Source organism: Pseudophryne corroboree, chromosome 1 (assembly GCF_028390025.1).
Source record: "Pseudophryne corroboree isolate aPseCor3 chromosome 1, aPseCor3.hap2, whole genome shotgun sequence".
Lineage (NCBI taxonomy): Eukaryota > Metazoa > Chordata > Amphibia > Anura > Myobatrachidae > Pseudophryne > Pseudophryne corroboree.
This window is the reverse complement of record NC_086444.1, coordinates 140,036,544-140,048,632: the sequence shown is the minus strand read 5'-3', so window position 1 is coordinate 140,048,632 and position 12,089 is coordinate 140,036,544. Positions and strand designations below refer to the sequence as shown.

General features: G+C 45.1%; 1 protein-coding gene across 9 annotated transcripts in view; it reads right to left on the bottom strand.

Moving 5' to 3' along the window:
• Positions 1-12,089, bottom strand: part of ERBIN (erbb2 interacting protein) — a 369,988-nt gene that overhangs the window by 94,184 nt on the left and 263,715 nt on the right. For all 9 annotated transcript variants that reach the window (XM_063963251.1, XM_063963289.1, XM_063963271.1 and 6 more), the window contains 4 exons: positions 9,303-9,366; positions 8,346-8,420; positions 7,941-8,085; positions 6,572-6,644 (listed from right to left, as the gene is read on the bottom strand). In XM_063963251.1, coding sequence (XP_063819321.1) covers positions 6,572-6,644; positions 7,941-8,085; positions 8,346-8,420; positions 9,303-9,366 — 357 coding nt within the window. The remainder of the gene's footprint in view (positions 1-6,571; positions 6,645-7,940; positions 8,086-8,345; positions 8,421-9,302; positions 9,367-12,089) is intronic.

The window sequence follows — 12,089 nt, the reverse complement described above, 5'->3', positions numbered from 1 at the left end:
CCTGGCGATCAAAACAACTGTAGCAACTTTCTATAACCTACTGGAATGAAACATCCCAAATACAACATATGAAAATAAGATTTTACTTACCGATAAATCTATTTCTCGTAGTCCGTAGTGGATGCTGGGACTCCGTAAGGACCATGGGGAATAGCGGCTCCGCAGGAGACAGGGCACAAAATAAAAGCTTAAGGATCAGGTGGTGTGCACTGGCTCCTCCCCCTATGACCCTCCTCCAAGCCTCAGTTAGGATACTGTGCCCGGACGAGCGTACATAATAAGGAAGGATCTTGAATCCCGGGTAAGACTCATACCAGCCACACCAATCACACCGTACAACTCGTGATCTGAACCCAGTTAACAGTATGTTAAATGCAAAGGAGCCTCTGAAAAGATGGCTCAAACAATAATAACCCGAATTTTTGTAACAATAACTATATACAAGTATTGCAGACAATCCGCACTAGGGATGGGCGCCCAGCATCCACTACGGACTACGAGAAATAGATTTATCGGTAAGTAAAATCTTATTTTCTCTGACGTCCTAGTGGATGCTGGGACTCCGTAAGGACCATGGGGATTATACCAAAGCTCCCAAACGGGCGGGAGAGTGCGGATGACTCTGCAGCACCGAATGAGAGAACTCCAGGTCCTCCTCAGCCAGGGTATCAAATTTGTAGAATTTAGCAAACGTGTTTGCCCCTGACCAAGTAGCTGCTCGGCAAAGTTGTAAAGCCGAGACCCCTCGGGCAGCCGCCCAAGATGAGCCCACTTTCCTTGTGGAATGGGCTTTTACTGATTTTGGCTGTGGCAATCCTGCCACGGAATGTGCAAGCTGAATTGTACTACAAATCCAACGAGCAATCGTCTGCTTTGAAGCAGGAGCACCCAGCTTGTTGGGTGCATACAGGATAAACAGCGAGTCAGTTTTCCTGACTCCAGCCGTCCTGGAAACATATATTTTCAGGGCCCTGACAACGTCTAGCAACTTGGAGTCCTCCAAGTCCCTAGTAGCCGCAGGCACCACAATAGGTTGGTTCATGTGAAATGCAGAAACCACCTTAGGTAGAAATTGAGGACGAGTCCTCAATTCCGCCCTGTCAGAATGAAAAATTAAGTAAGGGCTTTTATATGATAAAGCCGCCAATTCTGACACCCGCCTGGCTGAAGCCAAGGCTAACAGCATCGACACCTTCCACGTGAGATATTTTAAGTCCACAGTGGAAAGTGGTTCAAACCAATGTGATTTTAGAAAACTCAATACAACATTGAGATCCCAAGGTGCCACTGGAGGCACAAAAGGAGGCTGTATGTGCAGCACCCCTTTCACAAATGTCTGAACTTCAGGTACTGAAGCCAGTTCTTTCTGGAAGAAAATCGACAAGGCCGAAATTTGAACCTTAATGGACCCTAATTTTAGGCCCATAGACAGTCCTGTTTGCAGGAAATGCAGGAAACGACCCAGTTGAAATTCCTCTGTAGTGGCCTTCTTGGCCTCACACCACGCAACATATTTACGCCAAATGCGGTGATAATGTTTTGCGGTTACTTCCTTCCTGGCTTTGACCAGAGTAGGGATGACTTCTTCTGGAATGCCCTTTTCCTTTAGGATCCGGCGTTCAACCGCCATGCCGTCAAACGCAGCCGCGGTAAGTCTTGGAACAGACAAGGCCCTTGCAGTAGCAGGTCCTTTCTTAGAGGTAGAGGCCACGGTTCGTCCGTGAGCATCTCTTGAAGTTCCGGGTACCAAGTCCTTCTTGGCAAATCCGGAACCACGAGTATAGTTCTAACTCCTCTCCTTCTTATGATTCTCAATACTTTTGGTATGAGAGGCAGAGGAGGGAACACATACACTGACTGGTACACCCACGGCGTTACCAGAGCGTCCACTGCTATTGCCTGAGGGTCCCTTGACCTGGCGCAATATCTGTCCAGTTTTTTGTTTAGACGTGACGCCATCATGTCCACCTTTGGTTTTTCCCAACGGTTTACAATCAGGTGGAAGACTTCCGGGTGAAGTCCCCACTCTCCCGGGTGAAGGTCGTGTCTGCTGAGGAAGTCTGCTTCCCAGTTGTCCACTCCCGGAATGAACACTGCTGACAGTGCTATCACATGATTTTCCGCCCAGCGAAGAATCCTTGCAGCTTCTGTCATTGCCCTCCTGCTTCTCGTGCCGCCCTGTCTGTTTACGTGGGCGACTGACGTGATGTTGTCCGATTGGATCAACACCGCCTGACCCTGAAGCAGAGGTTTTGCTTGACTTAAGGCATTGTAAATGGCCCTTAGTTCCAGAATGTTTATATGAAGAGATGTTTCCATGCTTGACCACAAGCCCTGGAAATTCCTTCCCTGTGTGACTGCTCCCCAGCCTCTCAGGCTGGCATCCGTGGTTACCAGGATCCAATCCTGAATGCCAAATCTGCGGCCCTCTAGAAGATGAGCACTCTGCAGCCACCACAGGAGAGACACCCTTGTCCTTGGCGACAGGGTTATCCGCTGATGCATCTGAAGATGCGATCCGGACCATTTGTCCAGTAGATCCCACTGAAACGTTCTTACATGGAATCTTCCGAATGGAATCGCTTCGTAAGAAGCCACCATTTTTCCCAGGACCCTCGTGCACTGATGTACTGAGACCTGTCCTGGTTTTAGGAGGTTCCTGACTAGCTCGGATAACTCCCTGGCCTTCTCCTCCGGGAGAAACACCTTCTTCTGGACTGTGTCCAGAATCATTCCTAGGAACAGTAGACGTGTCGTTGGAATCAGCTGCGATTTTGGAATATTTAGAATCCACCCGTGCTGACGTAACACTACCTGAGATAGTGCCACTCCGACTTCTAACTGTTCCCTGGTTCTTGCCCTTATCAGGAGATCGTCAAAGTAAGGGATAATTAAGATGCCTTTTCTTCGTAGAAGAATCATCATTTCGGCCATTACCTTGGTAAAGACCCGAGGTGCCGTGGACAATCCAAACGGCAGCGTCTGAAACTGATAATGACAGTTTTGTACTACAAACCTGAGGTACCCTTGGTGAGAAGGGTATATTGGGACGTGGAGATAAGCATCTTTGATGTCCAGAGACACCATATAGTCCCCTTCTTCCAGGTTCGCTATCACTGCTCTGAGTGACTCCATCTTGAATTTGAACCTTTTTATGTAAGTGTTCAAAGATTTCAGATTTAAGATTGGTCTCACCGAGCCGTCCGGCTTCGGTACCACAAACAGCGTGGAATAATACCCCTTTCCCTGTTGTAAGAGGGGTACCTTGATTATCACCTGCTGGGAATACAGCTTGTGAATGGCTTCCAAAACTGCCTCCCTGTCGGAGGGAGACTTTGGTAAAGCAGACTTCAGGAACCGATGAGGGGGAAACGCCTCGAATTCCAGTTTGTACCCCTGTGATACTACCTGTAGAATCCAGGGATCCACTTGCGAGTGAGCCCACTGCGCGTTGAAATTCTTGAGACGGGCCCCCACCATATCTGAGTCTGCTTGTAAAGCCCCAGCGTCATGCTGAAGACTTGGCAGAAGCAGAGGAGGGCTTCTGCTCCTGGGAAGCGGCTGCATGGTGCAGTCTTTTTCCCCTTCCTCTGCCCCGGGGCAGAAAAGAGTGGCCTTTTGCTCGCTTGTATTTATGGGAACGAAAGGACTGAGTTTGAAAAGACGGTGTCTTTTTCTGTTGATGTGAAGTGACCTGGGGTAAAAAGGTGGATTTTCCAGCCGTTGCCGTGGCCACCAGGTCCGATAGACCAGCCCCAAATAACTCCTCCCCTTTATACGGCAATACTTCCATGTGCCGTTTGGAATCTGCATCCCCTGACCACTGTCGCGTCCATAACGCTCTTCTGGCAGAGATGGACATAGCACTGACTCTTGATGCCAGGGTGCAAATATCCCTCTGTGCATCACGCATATATAGCAATGCATCCTTTAAATGCTCTATAGTTAACAAAATACTGTCCCTATCCAGGGTATCAATATTCTCAGTCAGGGAATCCGACCATGCGACTCCAGCACTACACATCCAGGCTGAGGCGATTGCTGGTCGCAGTATAACACCAGTATGTGTGTATATACTCTTTAGGATATTTTCCAGTCTTCTATCAGCCGGTTCTTTGAGGGTGGCCGTATCAGGGGACGGTAACGCTACTTGTTTAGATAAACGTGTGAGCGCCTTATCTACCCTAGGGGGTGTTTCCCAGCGCGTCCTAACCTCTGGCGGGAAAGGATATAGTGCTAATAATTTATTAGAAATTAGCTGTTTTTTATCGGGGAAAACCCACGCTTTATCACACACCTCATTTATTTCATCTGACTCAGGAAAAACTATTGGTAGTTTTTTCACCCCCCACATAATACCCTTCTTTGTGGTACTTGTAGTGTCAGAAAGGTTCAATGCCTCTTTCATTGCTGTGATCATGTAACGTGTGGCCCTGCTGGACATTACGTTTGTCTCGTCACCGTCGACACTAGACTCAGTATCTGTGTCTGTGTCGACCCACTGAGGTAACGGGCGTTTTAGGGCCCCTGACGGTGTCTGAGACGCCTGGACAGGCACTAATTGATTTGCCGGCTGTCTCATGTCGTCAACAGTTTTTTGCAAATTGCTGACATTATCACTTAATTGTTTAAATACAATCATCCAGTCAGGTGTCGACTCCCTAGGGGGTGACATCACTAACACAGGCAACTGCTCCGCTTCCACCTCATTTTCCTCCTCATACATGTCGACACACGCGTACCGACACACAGCACACACACCGGGAATGCTCTGATAGAGGACAGGACCCCACTTAGCCCTTTGGAGAGACAGAGGGAGAGTCTGCCAGCACACACCCAGCGCTATATATATATACAGGGATAACCTTATATAAGTGTTACTCCCTTATAGCTGCTGTTAATATATTTATTTGCTGCCAAACGTGCCCCCCCTTCTCTTTTTTACCCTGATTCTGAAGCAGGACTGCAGGGGAGAGTCAGGGAGCCGTCCTTCCAGCGGAGCTGTGAGGGAAAATGGCGCTTGTGTGCTGAGGAGATAGGCTCCGCCCCTTCACGACGTCCTTATCTCCCGCTTTTTCTGTGTAAAATGGCAGGGGTAAAATACATCCATATAGCCCAGGAGCTATATGTGATGTATTCTTTTTAGCCACCTAAGGTATATACTGTAATATTGCGTCTCAGGGCGCCCCCCCCCCAGCGCCCTGCACCCTCAGTGACCGGAGTGTGAAGTGTGCTGAGAGCAATGGCGCACAGCTGCGGTGCTGTGCGCTACCTTAGTCTGAAGACAGGATCGTCTTCTGCCGCCGATTTCACCGGACCTCTTCGTCTCTTCTGGCTCTGTAAGGGGGACGGCGGCGCGGCTCCGGTGACCCATCCAGGCTGAACCTGTGATCGTCCCTCTGGAGCTAATGTCCAGTAGCCTAAGAAACCCGATCCACTCTGCACTCAGGTGAGTCCGTTTCTTCTCCCCTTAGTCCCACGATGCAGTGAGCCTGTTGCCAGCAGGACTCACTGAAAATAAAAAATCCTAAACTAAACTTTTATTCTAAGCAGCTCAGGAGAGCCACCTAGATTGCACCCTTCTCGGCCGGGCACAAAATTCTAACTGAGGCTTGGAGGAGGGTCATAGGGGGAGGAGCCAGTGCACACCACCTGATCCTTAAGCTTTTATTTTGTGCCCTGTCTCCTGCGGAGCCGCTATTCCCCATGGTCCTTACGGAGTCCCAGCATCCACTAGGACGTCAGAGAAACTATAAGAACAGATAAAGTGCGGGATCCAATTAGCCTTGATCATTTTTTGCCCGATAAAAACAGCCAGGGGCACCCGATGAATAACCCCCGATAAGTGACGGTTATCGGGGCTAATTGGCTAGCCCTGGCGAACCTATTAGCAGTGGTAAATTACTGCTGCTAATAATATACTGGCCATAGAGGTACTATGTTTTTTCTATGCATGGATTACTAAGATTATCTATTTGATGTACCAACACATCATCCACAACATGTACACCTACAGATGTGTCCTCGTACATCTTGCCTCAGTATGCCACGTAGCGGGAGATGCCTGACGTGAGTGAGCTGACAGGTCCCATGCAACTATGTTAATGTTGGGCGTCTTTTTTTGCCCAAAATGTTATTAATGATGCGAATAGGACGCACAAGCAGACTCTGCTGATTAAAATTATATGTGGCATGCCTATAGTCTATGTGCATCTAGGAAAACACTGCAGTGTAGCATTTCGCATGCAGAAACAGCCGCAGTCACACACAGAATACGGGCGTATGTGTCATTTTAATCAGCATAAGCTGCGAGTGCATCCTATTTGCATCACTTTGTGAACAAGATGCATTTTAATGGAAAAGGTCGCAAGAAAAGATGCTCAGCACTACAGAGTCACACAATGGCATGACAAGAAGGACTATTCATCCTAGTAAACAGACCTAATCCATGTATTCTACTTAGTAAACTGATGTCGTATCAAGACTACTGTATACACTCATTTCAGCTCTACATTACAAGATTAGATGATGTGTTGGGCACTAGAAGAGATTTTTAGGCCTCAGAACATACCCTCCAATGGAGTCTGGTAAGTACATGAGCTGGTTTTCATCTATTTTCAGAGTTGTCAGTTTCTTCAGTGCACCTGTGTTAGAAACAGAAGGAGAGCTTGAGCTAAGAACATAAAGTCCTGTATTTGTAGTACTCCTGTTATACAGACTATTCCCCGGAGAATATCCCTGCTATATAATTAATGCTCACCAGTATTCAGTGGAAAGTGGCATTTAAATGATCCTGCTGCAGAATGATCTTAAGAGACAACTCAGAATGTAATTACAAAGTAAATTTCAGCTCTGGTACCGCTTGTCAGAGGATGACATGAAATACATTAGGTTTTACGGTTACTACAAGTGGCAGCCGTCTATACATACTGTATTATAAGTATTTCAGAATACAGTGCACACTGGAAATTTTACATTGTGCAGTCCAAAACTATACAAATGCCCCAGTGGAATTTAGGATACTGAATAGCTCCACGGAAGTTTTGTTTACAGCTCTTTCCCACATATACTACCCAGTCTCTCTTCTCCATCTCCTACTTTACTTATGCAACCTGCCCCCTCTACAGTTTAGATCCATCTTTCCGTTCCCAGAGGAGCTCGTATACATTATAATTTGAAGTACTGTATATCCCGTGGCTCTGCAGTGCTTGCTGCTTTCTGGATCTGAGTCCACCCCCTGATAGAGTGCTGTGTGTTCAGCTATTTGGTTCTGGGCAGCAAAGGCTGTAGGGAGTTGTAGTTCATTTCAGTCATTGCGGGGACCGGGCTGACAAACGGTTGCAGGAAATCTGCTGCTTGAATTCTCGGGCTGGACATAATTGCTTTGCGGGCCTGGGGGCCGTGATTTTCAGAGCCCTGTAGTAGGGACTGGCAAGAAGGGAACACTTTGACGAAGTTGGCCAATTTAACAAATTATTGCAATATTTTGGAACAAACATTCCCCGATTTTAAATAAAATACAGTTTGGAGACTTTTCATCCAAGTTCTATTGCTTTGAATGTCATCACAACCTCCACCAGCTGTCCCTAGCTTCCAGTGGCATGCCCAACATTTCAAGAGGACTCCTTCAAAAATTTTATCCCCAAAAACCCGGCCTATTTTTCAAAAAGGAAATAACGGCACCACATAATGTATCCCGTCTTGTACATTTAACACAATTTTCTTGACATGTTATTTTTGGGATTTTCATTATCGGGGTAGTTGAGTTACTATTTCGAAAAGAAAAACCTTTAAAGGCTTTAAAAAAATACTACTGTAATTATTCATGTTCAACAAACTGTATTATGATTAGGGATGGAGTACACATTGTTCGGCTGGACTGTACCCTTCGGGCATGCCACTGGAGCACATGTAAACCTTGCCACTCCCTGGGCACTAACCGATAGACTCCGGTAACTGTTGCACAGCATTGCTGGATAGCAGCAGGTCCTGTAAGCTCTCACACCCCGAGATTCCATCTTCTACCATTTCTAGGTTGTTCTTAGAAAGATCTAAGTATGTTAATTGCTTCAAGCTTCCAAGGAACTATAGAAAAAGAAAAGATTTTATAAGCTAGCAGTGTGTGACCGGTCTGTGTTGCTAAGTACGTCAGACAGCAGCAGAATATCCATATTCCTTATTGTCTCATTTAACTAAAATGCAGAATTTTATTTTCACCAAACTATTTTTTACTGCTTCATTTTTATTTTCTAGAAGTTCATAAACAGTGATCTGTGTCCCTTATGCAGGATTATGTTGACTTATTGTGTATATACTATGTGCAAACTGTATAAAATATATTATACCCCTGGGATATATGTTAGTCTGTTGCCATCCATCCAGAATTCCTTCAGACCACTTAGTTGTTCAAGTACTTCAGGCTAGAAGATAAACATATAAACCATGATTAGAAAAATGCACAGTGTCCTATGTACAACAGCTATCAGTAACAATCACATATCTATATCTGCACAAGTGTGAAGGGAACTGGACAGTCCCAATCTGTAAACCTAATGAAGATGGCATCTCTGCATTTCTAAACTATGTACAAATACTGTTTATACACTTGGCCAAAATCAGTTATGTTCTTACGAACTTAGAGCCCAAGTACCAAGCCTGTAGTCTCCACAAGAACAGCATGCTCCACCATGATCAGTGATTCAGCAGTTTGCTATGCTTTGCCACTGATGCTTTTTGTCCTACATTAAAACCTTTTTAGGAAATCTGCAGAGAGACACAGGCGCGCAAAGGTCAGTGACAACATATTCACAGACCTAGCTTCAAATTCAGGGAAAGATGTATGAAGCAGTGAATAGAGTGGAGGAGTGAGCCAGTGGAGTAGTTGCCCATGGCAACCCATCAGTTTTGAGGTAACATTTATCAAGTCATGTATCTATAAAATTATAGGTAGCAGCTGTTTGGTTGCCATGGGCAATTTCTCCACTGGTCCACTTCTTCACTACTTCATACACATCCCCCTTGTTACACTGGAGGTGGAAAGCACAAAAGAAGTTATTTTACAGCTACAACATTGCATTGTGTAGCCATGAACATTCAAAATAAAGCATTTAATGCAATAGAGTGTATGTGTATATAAGAACAAAAGCAGACCTAACTTTCTTTTACAGCCTCAAATTAGCCCTTGGTGGAATATCTGGTTGACATAACTGCCCCAGAGGAACAGATGACGTGGTGTGTGGGTAACTAATAAAAACATCAGACGCCGGCATGGTTACAGGGTAGGGAGCTTTTACAGTACTCACCACTTCTGTGAATTCATTACTTCCGAGATCCAGTCTCTCGAGCTGTGTAAGTCTATTCATAGTTCTGAAAGCAGAAGATGAATAGGCTGAGCTTCCAGCTGTATTTTTAAGGTAAAATAGTGAACACTTCTAGAATATAAGTTCACATCCTCCTAGCACTAGGAAGGGTTACTAACAAACCTCAAGGTGAGCAAATCCTATAAAAAAAAATTACACCTCCAACAAATGTTAGCTCAAGGAGATCAGAGGATGAAGGAATCGTAGCTCAAGGAGATCCAAGCAGCGGCAGGTTACCTGCTCATGGTTAGAGGAAACTTTCTAAGTACTCAACACATTAATTCATTTAACACCGTTACAATGTTAATTTCCAATAATGCTTTTACACCCAGATTATTTGTAGAGTCTGAACAGAACAAAATGATCCTATCATAGAGGAAAATGTTTCCTAAAATGATGTAGCCAACGCTCAGCAAAGAAGTCCTTGCAGGGAAATCTCATATTCCCCATGTGGAGATCTTAATTAGGGTTGGCGGTAAAGATTGGCAGAGTAATCTATGTGGGATCATAACTAGCATCTGTGGGAAACGTGATGAATACTCTGTATTTTCATCTCAATAAACAAAGGCCAATGTCTAACTTTAGGCCGATAATTAATCGTGGGTACCAAGAATCAAACTACAATGATCTGTGCATGCTCTATCTTTCGGTTCCAGACAGCGCACATGTTGCAGCAGGATCCACAAATGCTGGTAAATAACGACAAAGTACTAACAACAGAATGAATAAAATAACAGACTGCCCATCTGGGAGTAGAGATTTACTTTCAGCAAAGCTCTGGATAAAGCAGAAACATTATCCCGCTGTTTAATTTGCAAAAGCCCAGCGTGTACTAGAAGACATGACATTACTGACCAGGAAATCACAAATCAGATTTACAGTAAGGCTACAGAGAGAAACCGAGGAGGTGGAATCTAACTGGGGGAATTACAGCTAACAAACTACCGATCCTTTCTTTTCCCTACTTTACTTTCTGGTCAACAGATGAATCTAAGTTGTTACCTAAAACATCCTGAGCAGACAAAGGGTTGTTTTTAAACTAGTCTGAGAATAAACTGTGCCTGAGGCAGAAGGACTAGGACAGCAACAGGCAGAGAAATCCACGTGCATGACTTTGTGGAATGCCAGTACAATAAACACCCTTTATCCCAGCACTAACTGCATAATACAGGGTGCGGCCTAATGAAATAGACTTACACAAAGGCCAGAACACATGCTGTACTTCTCAACAGATACACCTGGCATTGCTAAATCAACTAAAGGTGCAACATGATGATGATATATGGTCGGCATGAAATTAAGGGGACTGTCTTTCATATATCCGTCTCTCATATAAACTGCCCAGGCAATGGAGTTTACAGCCATGGCAAAGCCATAATACATGAACATAGGAGAAGCACTGAGTCTGTATATTATTATACTTATATAGCGCCAGCATATTCCGTTGCGCTTTACAACTTGGAACAAACAGTAATAAAACAAGACTGGGTAATAACAGAGGTCACAGGGCCCTGCTTGCAAGCAATCTATAGGGATATGCTCCTTCCTTATTCCTCTTAGTGGGGACCCGTTGCACATGTAATCTTCATGAGTGGATATTTAAGCTTTCTCAGCCAAGGCAACATCTTACCTGGTGATGCTCACGGGTATATTTACTGAAGTGTGGGTTTATAGAAGCAGACACGTTACCCATAGCGAAGATTCTAGCTATCATCATCTGATTGGGTGCTGTGGGAAACATCTCCACTTCTATAAACCCGCACTTTAGTAAATACACCCCTTACAGGTCTATGTACTAAGCCTTGGGGAGAGATAAAGTTGAAGGAGATAAAATACCAGCCAACTAGCTCCTAAAGGTGGGTACACACTGATAGATATATCTGCCGATCAACCGGATTCATTAACAAATTGCAAATGTGAGATTGCACTCAGTGAGCGATTATCGGCAAACTACCCATGCACTGCGAATACATTGCACGTGCGCGAAGGGCAAAATATTATTGCAATGCTTATGCTGCCTAAATGTAAAGTGAATGCATTTTGATTGACAGGAAGTGACCGTTTGTAGGTGGTAACATGGCGATTGTGAGGAGTGGTTGGAAAACGTAGGTGTGTCATGGCCGTTTGAGAGGCGTGTATCTGACTTCATCTGCGAACGATGCGTTTAAAAATATGGCGCCCGGTGCGACTGCATTCTTATTGATTTGAGTGTGCTGGGGTCAGCCGCAAATGTTGATGATGTCCATTTTTTGCGTATGCATTGCGAATCTACTCATGCGCACGCAGATTTGCAAATGCATCGGTGGGCGTCTTTTCACATGCAATTTTTAGCAAGAGCAGATTTGTGAACATCGCTATCTCAGCCTCAATAACGATCCATAGTGAATCAGGGCCACAGTCTGTAAGATGGCATTTAGGAGCTGATTGGCTGGTACTTTATTTCTTTCTAAGGTTTAGTACATGGACCCCATAGTCTTTAATTTCCTTGAAGAATCAGATTAGACAGTTTCCAATAACTTGCTGGGCATAGTTGATAACCCAGCCATTTTAAAACCATATGCATTTAACCAATTTATATGAACGGGACGCCGGAATCCCGACAGCAGTCAAAATGCCGGCGGTCAAAATCCTTCCTGCTGCCCGGTATTCCCACTAGGGTGGTGGTCCACGCCACCACCTGAGGGGGAATATAGTATTGTGGCGAGCAAAGCTTGCCATCGAGCTCCGAAG